Source organism: Onychostoma macrolepis, chromosome 07 (assembly GCF_012432095.1).
Source record: "Onychostoma macrolepis isolate SWU-2019 chromosome 07, ASM1243209v1, whole genome shotgun sequence".
NCBI classification, from domain to species: Eukaryota; Metazoa; Chordata; class Actinopteri; order Cypriniformes; family Cyprinidae; genus Onychostoma; species Onychostoma macrolepis.
The window spans coordinates 7,412,882-7,432,550 of NC_081161.1; the positions used below are offsets into that span (position 1 = coordinate 7,412,882).

Here is a 19,669-nt window from a genome sequence, read left to right on the forward strand (position 1 = left end):
AGCTGCTTGTGATAGGCTTTGGTTCATCATGTGACTCTCATCACTACCTGCTTTTGGTGGTTATCAGCATATTACAAAGGTACAAAACATATTTCAGTACTTCAATAGGTTGGTATACTATATCAGTTAATGAAATTACGGTATTTAACTGTAAATTTAAGTTAAAACTGTAAAACCTAAAATGTTGCTACTGTATTTTTTTACAGTAACATTCTGGCAACCACAGCTGGCTGTTTTTTACCGTAAAGTTTACAGATTTTTTTTTTTTACAGTGAATGAATGTACTTACAGTATATATTATGTGTGTGTGCAATGTCTTTACTGTCACTTTTGATCAATTTACTGCATACTGTATGCTGCATCCTTACTAAATAAAAGTATTTAAATTAAATAAAAGTATTAAAATAAAAGTCATTTCTTTCAAAAGACCCCAAACGTGCAAGTCTGCATCTGGTGTACTGTTTAAAGAGGAAACCGTACCTTTGCCAGTAGTGTCACATGCTTCAAATGTTATGTTCAGGAGTTCTTCCTCTGAAAAGCCATTGGTGTCAGCACAATCACACAGAGTCCTGTTTTCTGATGTAAAATCTAAAGCAATGTAAAGACACAGGTAAGATGACTGTAATTACAGCTGCACTCTCAGAAAATATATATGATAGTATCAAAACACTAACAAAGCATCATATCACCTTCACTGCTCTCAAGCAGATGGCAGGGCTCCACTGAATATGTCCCAGAGTCGAGGGAAAGACTCGGGACGCTGCATCCATTACAGCCATGATTCTGTGATACGAGCCTGAAAGAGGAAAGATGGGGCCCAAAGTCTTCCTCTAAAGAGCCCTGGCGTCCAGTCAGCTTCTCTGAGGCCATAGCCACTGACAACCAGAGAAAGAAAACTCTGATATTGTTGCTCCAATGACATCTGTATCTCAATACCCTTCATTTCATTCAGAGAAGGACTTACATTTTCCAGAATCACTGAAGATGACCTAATGAGATCTTCTGTTTCATGGTTTTACTGAAATATGATAATGACAACAACTGAGACATCAGAAATAACAGAATGATGTACTATTTTGGCATGAAATGCAATGTAAAATTACATACCTTTTTAGATGACTATAATCCTTTTAGAACACACAAGGATGGCATTATCAAAACAGCATGGATGATCTGTTGACAATCATACATATAGTTCATTCTTGGTCATAGTTACAGTGTTGTGTAGTATGTGCAACATCCTTGTTGCTTGTGGATCTCAATGCTTCTAAAAGCAACAGCTGATCTTTAGAGAGCCTTTGCCTCTTTTCATCATAGACGCGCACTGGCACACATCAAAACCAGATGACATGGCTACCTCCCCCCAAACGCCCTCCATTCACTGCCTGTGTGCTTCTAGCAGGACAAAACAATGCTGTAATGGACCATTTTAATTAACATTCGGCAGTTTTCCATATCAAATGTTTCAAGGCCAGCACTCATTAATATTAGCACCACCCACTAATTGTCCTCGTCCATTTTACCAAACATATCAAACCTTCAGAGTATTTCTCGTAGTCAATAGTATTATTATTTTATTATTCCATAAAATGTTATATCACACTATAATTTTAGATATAATTAAACTATTGTCATATTATTGTCTATGTATAATTATTATGATTAATCTATACAGTATAATAAGGTATACTACTTTCATGGTTAATTTATTAATAATATTAATTTTAATAATTTAATTTTAATATTATTTTGTCTATTTAATATTTTATTATAATTTTAGATACAAATATACTATTATAATGTCATTGTGTATTTGTTATTGTTATTATAATTTATCTGTATAATATTATAAATTTAGATATAAATATAATATACATATTTTTTATTTTAATATATTTACATATATTAAATAAATAATATAATATCAAGGTATTACTATTATTATTAATAATAATCTATATAACTTTGTATTATAATTTTATATTATACTATTATCATATAATTGTATATTTGTCATCAACATTAGTATAAATATGTAATTATATTTTACAAGTAATATAAATATATAAATAATATATGTTTATATTAGATATAATTATACTACTTACATTTTGTTGTATATTTATTATTATTATTATTTATCTATTCAATATGATAATATTAGTGTAGTAGTAATAAGAATAGTAGTAATTATGTCTAAAATTATATAATATTATTCATCATTGCACATTTGCTATTTTTATTATTATTTAACTTTCTATTTTTATTATTGGTAATTATACTGTATAATATAATATAATATATTATATTATATTATATTATAAATTTAGATATACTTTTATCGTATCGTATGTGTGTTGTTGTTACTATTATTATTAATTTGTCACACTATACCCGAACTAAATATAATTTTATTAATATTTGCATTTTTAATCGTTTGTCACGCTTCATGATCATTTAGTGGCGACAGAAAGGTCATTAAAATGTTGAAACAAAAAGTCCATAATGTATGAAGTTTCGAGGACTTTTAATTTGAAGCGCTTGACCGCTAACCCGGAAGTGTAGCGTATTTTGTTGTTCAGGTTCAGTTGGTGAGTGTGTGGGGCTGCCGCTGCTGATCATCACCACTGGATACGGACAAGTACAAACCAAAAACTGTGATATTGGGTTTTTGGCTCGAGTCGCAACCATGTCTCGGGGATCCATTGAAATCCCTCTGCGGGACACAGACGAGGTTTGCACTTGTTTTATCTCTATGCGGTGCTGAATATGATTTGATTACAGCTCTGTGAATAGCTATCTTCTGCTAACATGCTATCATTCACGCGCTTTTGATAAGTTTATATAAAATTAATAAACTAACAAAGGCGGATTGCAGAATTACTCTCGTGAGCCTTAGGCTACTCAGTCATAAAACATACAGCGAAAAACTCTTAACTTGTTCAAGTCATTTCTAATGAAGTTCATGTCTATGTATTTGTGAAATGCCATTTATTGAAAACCAAGCAAATTGTACAAACTAGAGTTTAACCAAACATGTCAGGGGTTTATAGAAAAGAAGAAAAATTATAGCAACATTTTACATATTAAACAGTACCATAGGACTGTATTGCATACGTTTACATTTAGACGTTTTTCACTCAGTTTGACTTGAATATGACAAGACAACGCGGGATTATAATCACAAGCTTATACCATATTAACAACAAACCAATCATTTTGCATTTAACTTATATAATTTACTTACTTATAATTTTCTCTAAATACGGTGTACCTTATGATATTCACAAAATAAATGAATATTAAAAAAACCTTCACGTTAACTGAATCTATACTGTATTTATTGTATGATATTATTATAAGATATTTGTTGTAGTTATTAGAGCTCTACTGTCAGTTTCAGCCAAACTCACTGGTGGAATTTTATCTTATTTTTATGTTCTCTTCCTCATTCATGGTCATTAATTTGTTGTCTCTTTCTCAGGTTATTGAGCTTGACTTTGACCAGCTTCCAGAGGGAGATGAAGTTATCAGTATCCTCAAACAGGAACACACACAGCTACACATATGGATTGCACTCGCTGTAAGTGACAAACTTGTTCACGGTGACGTTTTTAGGATTTCTGGTGTGCATAAAAATCTCACGACTATTTCTTTTCAGTTGGAGTACTACAAGCAAGGCAAGACAGAAGATTTTGTCAAGTTGCTGGAGGCGGCGCGCATTGATGGAAACCTCGATTACAGAGACCACGAGAAGGACCAGATGACGTGTTTGGACACACTAGCAGCTTATTATGTCCAGCAGGCGCGAAAAGAGAAGAACAAGGATGCAAAGAAGGACCTCATCAACCAGTCCACTCTTCTGTACACCATGGCAGACAAGATCATCATGTATGATCAGGTAAATAAAGGTTACAGTTTTCATAGTGATCTCTGTTATCTCTGGGTCTTTATCCTTATGATATTTCTCACTTCCGCAGAACCATCTGCTGGGAAGAGCTTGCTTTTGTCTCCTGGAAGGAGATAAGATGGATCAGGCAGACGCTCAGTTTCAGTTTGTACTGAACCAGTCAACAAACAACATCCCTGCACTCCTGGGTAAGTATGGCACATGATCATTACATACTTAAAAGTCTGGGCCCGTATTCACAAAACATCTTAAGGCTAAAAGTAGCTCATAACTTGCCGATTTAGGAGAAAATCTTAAAAACAATGGGCGTGTCAGTCCTAAATTTTTGCTCTGAGAGTATTTTAGCACTAAAACTAGCTCCTAAATCTGTGAAACGTTTGGAGTAGTGAAGAGGACTCCTAAGTCACTAAGTCACAAACTATCCTAAAATTGCTGTTGCCGGCAATCTGCCTTGGAATGTAAACATTTTAGTAACGCACTGCATTTATTTGCACACGTATGAGGTTATCCCAACTCCCAACAATTTTCCCTTTGATTATATCCTTGTTTTCATTAACAAGTTGGGCAAGACGTAACAGCTCTTCTTGCATCCAGTTTGGTTTTCTTTTACGTTTGCATGTCTTCCTGTCAGCCATGATTATTCATATTTATAATTAATAATATTATTAATTTATGTTTATGTCCTTCAATAGGAAAGGCGTGCATCTCCTTCAACAAAAAGGATTACAGAGGAGCTCTAGCTTACTACAAAAAAGCACTTCGCACTAACCCTGGCTGTCCAGGTGAGTCTGCCAGATGTGTTAAACATTCTATTGTCTTTTCCTTATCTTCCTAGATAGTTATTACTATAGTTATAGTAGATCAATTTATTCTAATCAAATCTTTACAAAATTTACATTTAATACTTCAATACTATATATTATTATACTATATACTTAGGGCCCTATGAAATTTTATATTTCTTCATAAAATTCTGTCCTGTTTTAATGTTTCTGTATTAAATTTTAATGGTTTAAATACATTTGAATAATCAAAATGCATGTTAAATCAATAGAATTCATAAAACTTTAACATTTTTATAATTTATTTAAATTTTGGTCACACTTCATGTCAATAGATTTATAAATTCTACTAGCTAGCTGCATTTCAACTAACTTGTTAGAGTATTAGTAGACAATTAGGTTATGGTTAGTACTTGCAAATTTTCTCTAAATCTAGTCTAAATTTGACTATCAAAATTAAGTGTTACCGAAATTTGCTATTTTAATAATTAATGTGAATTGTTTTATTATATTTATTTATTTTTTCCAGAAATTCTGTTGTTTTTTAAGGATTTATCATGTAATACAATTTATCATCAAACATGCTTTATTAACACATTAACAATTGAATATTTTCAAATGTAAACAAATCAAATTTGGGCAATTGCCGTTGAGGTTTAGTATTAAAATTAAATGTATATATCTCATGAAAAAAATATTGATACAATTATTTTATATAATTTTATTATTATTTCTTTGAGAAGTACATTCTAGTGTACAATTGTAATATTTCTGTCAAATTAAACTAAACTTTAATTTTGACGGGTTGTCCTAAAGACCCTTTAGTTTCTGTGTGTACATGATATGACTATAGTTTTATCCAATGAAATGGTGAAATGCTTGTGAAGATGAAGTTTGTGTTTATGTCCTCATATAGTGAGACGGCATACACTTGAAAAAACAATGAGTATCACGCATACATGGGTATATTTCATTTTGATTACCTCTACAGTCCTACTTTTGATATATTCGTCCAAAATTGGCTACATTCTGTGAAATTCCGCATTATGCTGTAAATTCCATTTTCATACTGGATTCCACTGGATTCTGAGATTCTGTCTCTATTTTATGCATCACAAAATCATAGGGCCCTGTGCTTCAAACTACTGGTTAACAGTGACTGGTCAAGACTCACAGAGCTCATTTCTGTGTACATTGTCTTATTGCAGCTGAGGTTAGACTAGGAATGGGCCATTGCTTTGTCAAGCTCAACAAACTGGAGAAAGCTCGCTTGGCGTTTGGCAGAGCCCTGGAGCTCAACTCCAAATGTGTGGGAGCTTTGGTGGGTTTGGCTGTGCTGGAGCTCAACAACAAAGAGGCCGACTCCATCAAGAACGGTGTGCAGCTGCTTTCCAGAGCCTACACCATTGACCCCAGCAACCCCATGGTGCTCAATCATCTCGCCAACCATTTCTTCTTCAAAAAGGTAAAGCTAGATCTCTCTTGTGATCTAAAATTTTTAAGTGGAGATCTTGTACTTTATACATGCTTTGTGTTTTTCAGGATTACAGCAAAGTGCAGCATCTGGCTCTTCATGCTTTTCACAACACAGAGGTGGAGGCTATGCAAGCAGAGAGCTGCTATCAGTTAGCTCGTTCCTTCCACGTCCAGGTAAGAAAGCGGCATCTTTCATTTGAAATAGTTTTCAATCAGTATATTTCATAACATGTTATTACATATAGAAGACAGATAATTAGCTGGGAATAATAGCATAATCAACACTAAAGAGTGTTATTTTAGTATTATGTTTAGTATTTTTTTTTTTCATATTTTAACTTTATTTATTTTTTATTGGCTTTTATTATTATATTTTTAGTTTTAATTTGAAGTTGTAATAATTTTATTACACCCTTTTATTTTTTACATTTAATTAATTAAATTAATTTTTATTTATGAATTTTATTACATTTTAATACATTTTTATTTCCGTTTTAGTTTCAGTAATTTTAGTACCTTAACTTGTTTATTTCAGTAAATTGACAAGGGAACATTTCAAATTTTCATTTTTTAAATTTCATTTTTTTAAATCTTATATTAATATTTGACTGTTTTATCTTATATTAATATTTGATTTTTTTTTTCATTACTGAAAACTATTTTTAATAGTTTGTTTTAATTAACAATCACAACACTGGTCTTAAAGGGGTCATATGATGCTATTTTAAAGATCATTATTTTATGTATTTGGTGTAACAGAGTGTTGACATGCTTAAATGTTCAAAAAACACATTATTTTTCAAATACTGTACATTATTGTAGTTCCTCTATGCCCCGCCTCTCTCAAACACGTAGTTTTCTACAAAGCCCCTCTTTCCGACAAGCGCAGTCTGCTCTGATTGGCCAGGTGACACGGTGCATTGTGATTGGCCGAACACCACACCGCAAGCATTTCCATAATCGCGTGCTACAGCTTTCAAAATAAATGTAAAGAGAGTTAATAATGTCCTTAGTTTTACCATCAGTTCAAGCCCGAGAGGGGAAAAGAGTGGCGTGACAGACACAGTGATGATGCTCGAATGTGTTTACACACAAGCCGCGGTTAAGAAAGCTGACTCCACGCATTTCAACAGTCAATAGTAAATACTTAAACTATTAACAAAACATACTTACAGTCGCTGATTCAGAAGCGCCAGATTGTCATTGCATAGTCGGAATTTACCCTTTTTTTTTTTTTTTTTTTAAGAAATAGCCTTTGCACCGCCAGCCTTGTACTCTCCTAGGTTCACAAAACGGTCGTCCATAAAATGCATTGCTGTTCTGTTGTAAGTAATCTTAATGATTCCTAAATGCATCTACTTCCGGAAGGCCAAATAAAGTGCTTTTGCTTTCACATAGAAACACACAGCGTCTCCCTGACACAGCTGCATCAACACTACTGCGGTTACTGAAACCACGCCTTCTTTGTTTGCGTGCACATTTGGGCGGCATTACGCAAATATTTCCACATCGTGACGTAAACATGTGGGGGCGTGTTTGAATGAGCTGTTTCAGCCCGGTCTGGATCAGCCTTCTCTTTTAGATAGAATAAATACTTTTGTGAGAGACTTTGAGCTTTGTAACTCTGCAGATCTTATACATGCACAAACAGCTACATACCACACCAAAGAAAAGGAAAAATAGAAATCGCATCATATGACCCCTTTAAAATAATGATCAGTAGATCTGTATATAAAATAATATATAGAATATTTGTATTTACTTATTTACAATTTTTTTTTTTATACAATGCTTTACACAAAGTTAAGTATTTAGTGTAATATTTACTCAAAAGTATTTGAAGACTGATAGCATGGACAGAGGCCATACATTATTCGACCTGGCCAATACATCAGTCTGTCATTCAGCTTAAATTTCCTGCAGTGTGTAACACTAATGCTGATAAACTTGCACGTCTTTGCTTTTAGGAGGACTACGACCAGGCCTTCCAGTACTACTATCAGGCCACTCAGTTTGCGTCATCTACTTTCGTACTGCCCTTCTTTGGCCTGGGACAGATGTATGTATATCGTAGAGACAAGGAGAATGCTGCACAGTGCTTTGAAAAGGTCCTGAAGGCCTATCCCAACAATTATGAAACCATGAAAATCCTTGGGTCACTTTACGCCACATCGGATGACCAGGAGAAGAGAGACATTGCTAAAGTATGACTATATATATATATCAAAAACTGCATTACAAAAAGTTTTTCTCAGAGACTATAAGGCTCCTGTTTTTTTACTCAGGAACATCTGAAAAAAGTCACAGTACAGTATTCTGATGATGTGGAAGCCTGGATTGAGCTCGCCCAGATTTTGGAACAAACAGACATTCAGGTAACAGTGTTTATTCCTACATGTGCTTGTGTCTGGACTCATGCAACATATAACTTTCTAACATTGAATCACCCATCTTTCCTGCAGGGTGCTCTTTCTGCATATGGCACGGCCACTCGTATCCTCCAGGAGAAGGTCCAAGCTGATGTTCCTCCCGAGATCCTCAATAATTTGGGGGCTTTACACTTCAGATTGGGAAACCTTGGTGAGGCAAAGGTAAAGAGGGATTTTTAGCTCTGATTAAAGGGATAGTTCACCCAAAAATGAAAATTCTGTCATTAACTACTCACCCTCATGTTGTTCCAAACCTGTAAGACTTTCGTTCATCTTCGGAACACAAATTAAGATATTTTTGATGCATTCCGAGAGCTCTCTGACCCTCCATAGACAGCAAGGATCCTTACACAATTAAGGCTCAGAAACGTAGCAAGGAGATCGTTAAAATAATCCATGTGACATCAGTGGTTCAACCGTAATTTTACGAAGCTACGAGAATAGTTTTTGTGCGCAAAGAAAACAAAAATAACAACTTTATTCAACAATTCGTCTCCTCCATGTCACCCCATAGCGCCATTTTGGAGAGTATCACATACGTAATCAACGTATGCAACATATGTATGCGGATACATTGTTTACGTTCAGATCAAAGCGTAAACAGCGTATCCACGTATGATGCTGCTGACACAGACCAGCATATACGTTGTTTACGTATGTGATACTCTCCAAAATGGCGCTATAGGGTGATGCGGAGGAGACGAATTGTTGAATAAAGTCGTTATTTTTGTTTTCTTTGCACTCAAGAAGTATTCTCATAGCTTTATTGCTACGTTTCTGAGCCTTAATCGTGTAAGGATCCTTGCTGTCTATGGAGGGTCAGAGAGCTCTCGGAATGCATCAAAAAACTATCCCTTTAAATTAATGTTGCGGTTCTTCTGTTCTTTAGCACAGAAAACATCTAATTTTCTTTGTAGAAATACTTCCTGGCTTCTTTGGAGAGGGCAAAAGCTGAGGGCGAGCATGATGAGCACTACTACAACGCCATCTCCGTCACAACTTCCTATAACCTGGCCAGACTCTATGAAGCCATGTGCGAGTTCCACGAGGCTGAGAAACTCTACAAGAACATCTTGAGAGAGCATCCCAACTATGTGGACTGTATGTATCATTGCAGTATTCATTTTGTGTGGCTTTTTTTTCAGGAAACGGTCAGTTCACTTGTTTTATTTGAATCTGTTACAGGTTACTTGCGACTTGGAGCGATGGCACGTGACAAGGGAAATTTCTACGAAGCTTCTGACTGGTTTAAAGAAGCCCTTCAGATCAATCAGGTAGATAGTTCTTATCTTTATACATATGACCAACATATGAAGAGTTCATTTGCAAAAACAGATAACTCAGTTTTTAACAATTCTTAAAAATCATGTTTTTTTCATAAAAACATAACATAATAAAAAACATGATTTTTGAAAATAAAAAAAAACAGAGTTATCCGTTTTTGCAAATAAACTCTTTATATATTCTCAGTGTTCTAGTTCTGTATTAATTCAAATAGACAAAAGATAGAACAAAAGACGACAAAAAAAGCTCCTTTGAGATATAAACCACAGCTTTACTGAGCAACGGCAAACGTTTCAGTCACAACGTGATCATCTTCAATGCCTAATTGCAATACCAGGTGCAAGAGTCACCTTAAAACAAAGAAAGATCACATGGTTGCCAAAAATCAGTTGAATTAATTAACATATCATGTTTCCTCTGAATTCTATATAGTTTTAGTTTGTTGAGATAAATAAACTAGTAGTATAATTCTCAGTTGATTAGGTTTATTATCATTCACTAGCAGTTTTTTTTTTTTGCTGAAAGTTTAACCATAATTGCTTATTTATGTGTCTAATTTTATCATGTGCATTTTTTTGTGTAATTGTGTGACATACGCAACCATGTGATCTTTGTTTTAAGGAGACTCCTCGTACCTGGTGTTGTAATTAGGCACTGAAGAAGGTCATATTGTGACTGAAACGTTTGCTGTTCCTCAGTAAAGCAGTGTTATTTTAATATCATTGTTTTTATTAAGTTTTCTTAATTTTTCTGTATTCTGTATTTTCATTTTAATTTGTTAAATTTTAGTCATTTTGTTGTGTTTTTGTAATTTTTAGTAATGTTTATGTATGTATGACTATATCGTTTTAAATTAATTTTATTCAGTTTTAGTTGTTTTGGTAAATCAAGTTAAACTTAAATGAGATAAGCTCATCTGCTAGCTGAGATAAAAGTTTTTTTATATTTTCAGTTAGTTTATTTTATTTCAAGTAACAATTTTTTTAATGGTTTTAGTTAACTATAATATCGCTGCAGTAAAGCTGTGCTGTGCACTTGTTTTTTTTTTTTATCCTATATTTGTGGGCATCTTTTGCAACTTTTGGCCCGTTTTGATTATTTTTGCTTAAGCACCTTGACTTTCTGGAATTTCTTTTTCAGGTTTTTTGTGATTTCTTCAGATCTGTATAAATAAATTGTGTTTTGCAGGACCACCCTGATGCCTGGTCTCTGATTGGTAACCTTCACTTGGCAAAGCAAGAGTGGGGTCCCGGGCAGAAGAAGTTTGAGCGCATCCTTAAGCAGACCTCCACTCAGAACGACACTTACTCTATGCTGGCGCTGGGCAACGTGTGGCTTCAGACGCTGCATCAGCCCACTAGAGACCGAGAAAAGGTGCCTCGCTTCATTCAGTTGACAAACCGTCATGTGTTATCAGAATTAGTTGTCTAATTTATTCACGTTTTTATAAAAAATAAATTTTGCAGGAAAAGCGGCACCAGGATCGAGCTTTGGCGATCTACAAACAAGTTCTGAGGAATGATGCCAAAAATCTATATGCTGCCAACGGCATAGGTGTTTTATCTGCTGTTTAATTAGTCTTGCAAATCCTGACCTGTAACTAGCAGTATAAACACGTGTAATAGTGGTTAACGGTCAATTTCATCATAAGCATCTTTCTTCCATGTGACTCAGGGGCTGTGTTGGCACACAAGGGTTATTTCCGAGAGGCTCGGGATGTTTTTGCCCAGGTCCGAGAGGCCACAGCAGAGATCAGTGATGTCTGGTTGAATCTCGCACACATCTATGTGGAGCAGAAACAGTACATCAGTGCTGTGCAGATGGTGAGAGAATAAACTGAAGGAATTGTCCCCTGAAGAGGACGGTTTTGTTCTGGATCTGTGCTCAAGTCCTGTTTTTCTGTCTCTTTAGTATGAAAACTGTTTGAAGAAATTCTACAAATATCAGAACACAGAGGTGCTGCTGTATCTGGCCCGAGCGCTCTTCAAATGTGGCAAGCTGCAGGAGTGCAAACAGACTCTTCTTAGGGTGGGCAAATCTTAATGAAACTTAGCAGTTTCTTTTCTTTACTGCAGTGTTTTCCAAACTGGGTTTTGTAAGTTAATGAAAAACTAATAATTAATAAAAGAAATTCTAAAATCATTTTAAATAAAAAAATATATAACGTATTTTAAATCAAAATAAAACACGTTTTATAAAGAAATATTTTATTTGGCATTTGACCGTGACAACATCAAGACACTATTATAGTTTTATTAATATTTTGAATTAGTATTTATCTTATTTTCATTTAAATTTAAAGTTAACTAATAATTTAGTTTTGTCATTTTAGTTTTTGTTTTTTAAATATGTCTGTATAGCTAAGCTGAATGAAAACAAGAAATGTTGCCTTAAAAGTTTATATATATATATATATATAAATACATATTTTTTTTTTATTTCAAGTTTTTTATAGTTTAGTTTTAGTTAACTATAATAACCCTGCAGTGAACCATGAACATGAGGTTATTCTTTTTTTCTTGAATCATAAATCAGGCTGCTGGTTATTATATGGCAAACTAATTATATTATTATGCTAATATTTATTTATATGTTGCATAATTCATTAAATAAAAATAGTATTTAACAATTTATTTAATTGTGAACATATTGCTTATTTAGTTATCTTGTAAAGTGGAATCCAATGTATTATACTGGAATGTACATATATTAATATAGCTGTTTTTCATCAAAATAACAGGATTAATGCACATATATTTATTATGATTATTATTGTATTAATTATAATTAATTATTTAAAACAATATATTGGTAACACTTTATGATAAAGTCCCATAAAGCATTAACTAACAATGAGCAATACATTTATTATAGTATTTATTAATCTTTGTTAATGTTAGTTAAGAAAAATACAACTGATGATTGTTAGTTCATGTTAGCTCAGGTCCATTAATTTTAAAACATTTTGATTTTAATAATGTATTAGTAAATATTAAAATTAGGATTAATAAATGCTTTAGAAGTATTTTTTTATTGTTAGTTCATGTTAACGAATATAGGTAACTAACATTAACAAATGGAGCCTTATTGTAGAATGTTACCAAATATTATTTGAATCTATTTGCAGTCCTAATTATGCATGTTTCTGACTTTGAGTTTTTTCCGGTTCCTTGATTCTCAGGCCCGGCATGTGGCTCCTAGTGACACAGTGCTGATGTTTAACGTGGCGCTGGTGCTGCAGAGGTTGGCCACACTGGTGCTGAAGGACGAGAAGAGTAATCTGAAAGCTGTATTGAGTGCGGTGAAAGAGCTGGAGTTGGCTCACAGGTACGTGACCTCCAGCCTGTGACGCACACAGCCTGAGGCTCTCATATGCCTTTCACAACTTTGTTATTGTTCTCACAGGTACTTCAGCTACCTCAGTAAGGCTGGAGACAAAATGAGATTCGACCTAGCGCTGGCCGCAAGCGAAGCCAGGTAGGTTTGTTTTCCAAATATGGGAAGTTTTTTCTGAAATTGAAGTTTCCTGTTACAGCATGCCCCAGTCAGATGTGATCTCCCATGAAAATGCAAGGTGTCATGAGAAAATCACAGCAAATCTAAAAAATGTTGATGCTTAATATAGTTATGTGTATTTTATCTATATATGATGTTTAATTAGTTTTTGATATAAATGTTATAAATTACACACTGATTTTTAGTTTAGTTATATATACAAATTGATGTTTTATATATAATTTATATATAACTTTCTTTAAGGAAAAAAAAAAAAAAAATATATATATATATATATATATATATATATATATATATATATATATATATATATATATATATATATATATATATATATATATATATATATATATATATATATATATATATATATAAGCAACATAATATCTGTTATGTCCTCTCCGCCGCTCACTGAACAATGCAGACGCACAGAGAGAGAAAGTGTATGCGCATGCGCTGGGAAAGCAAGACCTCGCGCTCGCGTTGCAGTACCAGCGAGTCTCAAAAAAAAAAGCACCTAGCGACAAATCTTTAGGATTTGCCCAAATCTTATTTACTTTCTAAGGGAAAAAAAGTCGCTAAAGGGGTCTGCAAAGTCGCTAAGTTGGCAACACCATCTCCATTTCTCCAAATATGAGCTAGGCCACGGGTCAAACAGAAAATACGCGCTGCGTTAATCGCTCATTAATAAAATTTGTGCCGTTAAAATTAATTTGTGTTAACGTGTTAACTTTGACAGCCCTAATATAAACGCATTTTATTCCTTTTATCTTTTTCTTTTTTTTGGAAGGCTGTTGAATGACATGTTAAGAATGCATCATTTTAAATGTATGTTCTCTTTCAGGCAGTGCTCTGATTTGCTAAGCCAGGCTCAATACCATGTGGCCCGAGCTCGTAAACAAGATGAGGAGGAGAAGGAGCACCGCGCTAAACAGGAGCAGGAGAGAGACCTGCTGCGGCAGCAGATGCAGAAAGAACAGCAGGAGAGGAAGAACAAAGTGGCCGAGGAGCAGAAGAAGCTGCTGGAGCAGAGAGCCCAATATGTGGAGAAGACCAAGAACCTGCTCAACTTCTCAGAGACGATGAAAGCAGCAGCAAAGGAGAAGAAGAAAGCAAGCAGTGGGCGGGTCAGTCCAAATGCTTCAACACTTTTTGGGGGTTTTCCACACCCCTTTTTTTAAATTTATTTAAAAAAAAAAAATGTTTTAAGTAATGTCATGTACTTTTTTACTTAGCGCAAGAAAGGAGGTGACTTTGATGACTTTGTCAACGATGACTCTGATGAGGACCTGCCGATCAGGAAAAAGAAGAAGAAGAAATCTGGGAGTGGCAGTGAAGTTGAGGATGCCGGGGAGGATGGAGAGAAGAAACCACGTAAAAAGAGGAGGAGGTAAACATTAGTATCAACACATCCACTCAGTTCAAGGATGAGTTCAAGTTCATCAAGATTTTTTTTTTTAGGAGTTTTAGGTAACATCTCCAATAGTCTACGGTTCAGAGGATGATGATGATGCAATTACATATATGCAAATCATAAATTAAGATATAAATTATTAAATTATAATATATAGATATTACTTAATATGTAATAATTATTTCAAATGATTATTTATATTATAATAATATTTTTACAATGGAATATTGGCACTATTGTTTTATAAAAGTTGCAAAATGTGAGCTAATGTTGTACTTGTATAAATTTAGTTATAAATATGTCAATTATAAATTATATATAATTTTTTTTTTTTTCTGAACACCTGATTGTGGTTAAAACTGGTTTATTCTGGGTCAGGTTGAGTTTCAGTGTGTTTCTCTTGTTGTTTCCTCAGACCTGGTTCTGATGATGACGAGGAAGGAGGCTCAAGGCCTAAAAAGCAGCGCAAGCCCAGAGAGCGCAAGAGGATCGAGAAGGTACCGATGCTCTGAGCACTTAATATGAAAGTTTGACCTGTACGTTGAGATTTAGTTCTAATTGCATTTCTCTCTTTTTAAACCCAAGCCGGAGCGCATGCCGCCGTCTCTTAAAGGGAAGATCAAGTCCAAGGCAATCATTTCATCCTCTGATTCCTCCTCCGATGAGGATGGCCTGAAAATAGCAGAAGACAGGTGAGAGACGTCACTCGAGTTTCCTTGAACTGCCAGCATGAGCTGAAATTTCACAATATCTATTTTGTCAATGTGTATTATTGAGCTCATTGTGAACAATTCATCCATGCATGTTTCATAAAAAAAAAAAAAAGACCTCATAATCTTTAAACAAAATATAACTGGATCTTCCAGTGAAACGACAGACTTCTCTCTGGTGATTGTATGATTTGAAAAAAAAGAAAAGAAAATTATTTTTACACTTTTTCTCCCTAGCACTCTCTTGTGCTCCCTGGATGCTAGTTTAAAAAAATCTTGATACTGAAAAAAAAATACTAAAATATTATTTCGAAAATTTCATTTACATTACTTTTTTCCCTATTCATTACAGTACTGTTATAGTACGGTTACACTATATACATTTTATATTAATAACCTAATGTTTATTTATTAATTTTCATTTATTTTATATTTTTGTTTATATTGTTTTTTAAAAAATGTATTCACTTTTTTTTTTAACCCTTTTTCTGTAAACAGATGCAATCCCTTGCACTCCTTGGTTTGAAATCCCCTTATTTAGACCACTTAAAACCTTTCCTTACAAGCTCATCTTATTCTGCCTCTTCATCTGTTTTTGACTGCAACACAGTCAACAACCGGTGCATAAACGCAAGTCCCCATCCTATGTTGTTTTCTTTTACCACAATCTGTTAGATTCAGCTGTACGTCACAATTCTGAAAACATCATCTGTTGCTAAGTCCGTTTCATTAGGAATTTATTCATTCCTTAAATGGTCTGTTTTGGTCTGTCTAGAAACCCCAGGGACAGTGGCTCTGGTTCAGACGACGACGTAGGCCACAGGAAACGCATCGCTTCTGACAGCGATTCCAATGAGGAGCGTAATCAGTCGGGCAGTGAGGCCGGCAGCCCCCAGCGCTCTGGAAACTCAGACGAGGATGAGTCTGGCAGCGAACGCCCGGTGAAGCGGAGGAGACCACAGCAGCAGTCCGACACTGAGCAGTCAGACAACGAGAGCAAGAAGAGCCGCTCCGAAGGGTCTGACGATGAATCTCAGGCCGGCTCTCCGGTCGCCGCTTCAGATCGAGGCTCAGAGAACGAGGGCTCTCCGCAGAGGTCCGATAACGACTCTGAGCCGGAGAGGTCCAACAATGAAGCCTCCAACAGAGGATCTGATGACGACAGTGACTGAATTTGTTGAGGAAAAAAGAAAAGCCTTTGTTCTTGTAATGTTGAAATCATAGTACATAGTTATGTGTCTTCCTGGATAATGTTTCTCAGATTTTACACAATGTTTTTTGTTTTATTTTTTTAGAAATGAGAAACGTGTTTTCTGTTCAGTCTTTTGCGTAAGAAATGTTCAAAATCTCTTTAACGGGCGCATTTTGTTGAGCATTACTTCATATACTGTGCTCTGTAGTCTAAAGGGACGAGGAACGAATCACAAGCTGTGATTCAGAGTTGGTGTACAATATGAAATACCTTTGAATAAAATGTATTTTGAAACATTTTTCTAGTTTGTACTGAATCCTGGTTAATGATGGGTTTTTATATGCACACCCACTGGCCAGTTTATTAGCCACACCTTGCTAGTACCAAGTTGGACTCACTTTTGCCTTCAGAACTCTTTGTGGCGTAAATTTTGGTCCATATTGACAGGAAGGCATCCCACAGTTGCTGCAGATCTGTCAGCGTCACATCCATGATGTCAATCTCCTGTCCCACCAAATCCCAAAGATGCTCTACTGGATGGAGATCCGGTGAATGTGGAGGCTATTTGAGTTTAGTTAACTCGTGAAACCAGTTTGAGATGATTTGAGCTCTGTGACATGGCGCGTTATCCTGCTGGAAGTAACATCACAAGATGGGTACACTGTGGTCATAAAGTGATGGACATGGTCAGCAACAATACTCTGGTAGGTTGTGGCGTCTAAACGATGCTCAATTGGTACTAAGGGGCCCAAGGTGCACCAAGAAAATATCCGCCACACCATTACAGCACCACCAGCAGCCTGAACCATTGATACAAGGCAGGATGGATCCATGCTTTCATGTTGTTTACGCCACATTCTGACCCTACCGTCCAAATGTTGCAGCAGAAATCAGCAAACTCTTCAGACCAGGCAAGCTTTTTCCAGTCTTCTGTTGTCTAATTTTGGTGAGCTGTGTGAATTGTAGCCTCAGTTTCCTATCTGCTTCAAGGTTCAATGTCATGCATTTCTGCTTAAAGGTGAAGACTTTATCTATTTACTTGAAGTATCCCTGAGATTTTAAAATAAATATTTTAATTAAGAATTACATTTGCATGTTCACGGTTCTCTGACATTGGTTGATGGTTACATGATGTCAGGTAAACAAATAAAATATTAAAAAATATTTTTTTAGTGAGTGTTTGATTTTGATGTTATTTTTAAATGATTTATTTTAATTTTACATTTTTATAATTTAATTAATGATTAGCTTTTCTTTAAACTCAAACACTGCATTTCCTCTATGAAGCCAAGTTTGTGAAACCTTGACGCAATGTAATGTTTACTACACTTCACGTTGTTAATTACAATGAATAGAATGTATTTTCTTACTCTTTGTACTTTTGTATTAATATGGTAAAAGATTATTCTATTTAAATTAATGTGATAAATGAGTTAGATCAAAAGTAATCTAAAAGTAGTCTGATTATATGACCTAAAAGTGTAATGTAATGGATTACATTACTAACTGCAATTTTTGTCATGTAATTTGGAATCAGTAATGGATTACAATTTGTAAGTAATATACCCAGCTCTGAACTTCAGGGATATCAGTCTGTCTGGTTAGGAAGAATGAGTGATTGTGAATCAGTTTTACTACAGGACTACAGGAGAGGCAACAGCAATGCTACCCCCCAAAAAGGGAATGGTTTTGCAGGTGGTGGCCACAGATAATTGCTCACTCCTTATTCTGACTGATTTGTCTCTAGTTTTGTGTTTTGTTAGGGTCCTTCTCACTGTCTGTAGAGTGAGGCAGTACTCCGCAACCCAATCAGGTTGCACAGTTAGTCCAGCTGCTCCAGGATGGCACATCCATATGTGCTGTCTCAAGGAGGTTTGGTGTGTCTCCCAGCGCAGTCTGGACAGCTGGACAGGGCCATAGGGCAACAACTTAGCAGTGGGACCGATATCTGCTCCTCTGTGCAAGGAGGAACAGGAGCTCTGCCTGAGCCCTACAGAATGACCTCCAGCAGGATACTATAAATTCCCGATGTCCTATAGTGGGACCTGTGCTCACAGCACCGTGCAGCTGGATTGGCATTCACCAGAGAACACCAGAATTGGCAGGTCCACCACTGGCGCCCTGTTCTCTTCACAGTGAGCACATGTGACAGTCTGGAGATGCCTTTGGGAATGTTAAAGCGGCCTGAAACATCAACATCGACATGTACTTTCATGTCTCTATCCTTCCTCGATGCAGGTGTTGGAGGGTTGGGCATGGCAGTACTCCAGGCTGTCCCTGTCCCCTTGTTTCTTTACAGAGGCTGTGGAGGGTGCCCTTGACCCGGGAAGTGGGCATCAGGATCCTCAACTATCTCGACGACCGACTCAGCATGGCCCAGTTGTGAGAGCAGTTGTGCGATCACAGGGACCTGGTGCTCTGGCACCTCAGCCAGTCGGGGCTTCGGGTCAACTGGGAAAAGAGCAAGCTCTCCCCTGTGCAGAGAATCTCTTTTCTCAGTATATGGAGTTAGGCTCGGTGAGTATGACGGCGCGTTTCACCAGTGAGCGAGCCCAGTCTGTGCTGAACTGAGACAGGACGGTGGTACCACTGAAACACTTTCAGAGGCTTCTGGGGCATATGGCATCCACAGCCACAGTCACACTGCTCAGATTGCTGCATACGAGACCACTTCAGCACAGGTTACACTCCCGAGTCCCGAGATGGGCACGGCGCCGCGGTACAGTTCGTGTGACCATCACGCCGACGTGTGCCGCTCATTCAGCCCCTAGATGGACCTTGTCTTTCTATGGGCCGGAGTGCCCTTAGAACAAGTGTCTTGGCATGTCGTTGTCACGACGGATGCCTCCAGTGTGGGCTGGTTTTTGTGACTATTCACACCCGTATGCACGGGGAGTGGCTCAGCATGCAAAATCCACTAGCCAAATTTCATTGGCGTTTTCTCTTAATCAGAGAT

General features: G+C 35.9%; 1 protein-coding gene across 1 annotated transcript; it reads left to right on the forward strand.

The window, feature by feature from the left end:
* The first annotated feature begins 2,561 nt into the window (after nucleotides 1–2,561).
* ctr9 (CTR9 homolog, Paf1/RNA polymerase II complex component) lies at nucleotides 2,562–17,011 on the forward strand. The gene is made up of 23 exons (XM_058782971.1): nucleotides 2,562–2,734; nucleotides 3,485–3,583; nucleotides 3,662–3,901; nucleotides 3,981–4,098; nucleotides 4,603–4,692; nucleotides 5,901–6,157; nucleotides 6,235–6,342; nucleotides 8,136–8,372; nucleotides 8,454–8,543; nucleotides 8,631–8,759; nucleotides 9,515–9,698; nucleotides 9,783–9,871; nucleotides 11,070–11,255; nucleotides 11,348–11,435; nucleotides 11,556–11,704; nucleotides 11,793–11,909; nucleotides 13,063–13,208; nucleotides 13,287–13,358; nucleotides 14,242–14,524; nucleotides 14,633–14,787; nucleotides 15,227–15,308; nucleotides 15,397–15,503; nucleotides 16,297–17,011. The coding sequence occupies exons 1-23, from the start codon at nucleotides 2,690–2,692 to the stop codon at nucleotides 16,691–16,693; spliced, it is 3,468 nt and encodes a 1,155-aa protein (XP_058638954.1). The 5' UTR covers nucleotides 2,562–2,689; the 3' UTR covers nucleotides 16,694–17,011.
* Nucleotides 17,012–19,669: the final 2,658 nt, after the last annotated feature.

What these genes read in the sequence shown, in the direction of transcription:
- ctr9 (XM_058782971.1), top strand. Translation starts at nt 2,690, where the DNA reads ATGTCTCGGGGATCCATTGAAATCCCTCTGCGGGACACAGACGAG. An exon ending in AGCGCAAGAGGATCGAGAAG is followed by an intron (nt 15,309 to 15,396) that starts GTACCGATGCTC and finishes TTTAAACCCAAG; the next exon opens with CCGGAGCGCATGCCGCCGTC. An exon ending in CTGAAAATAGCAGAAGACAG is followed by an intron (nt 15,504 to 16,296) that starts GTGAGAGACGTC and finishes TGGTCTGTCTAG; the next exon opens with AAACCCCAGGGACAGTGGCT.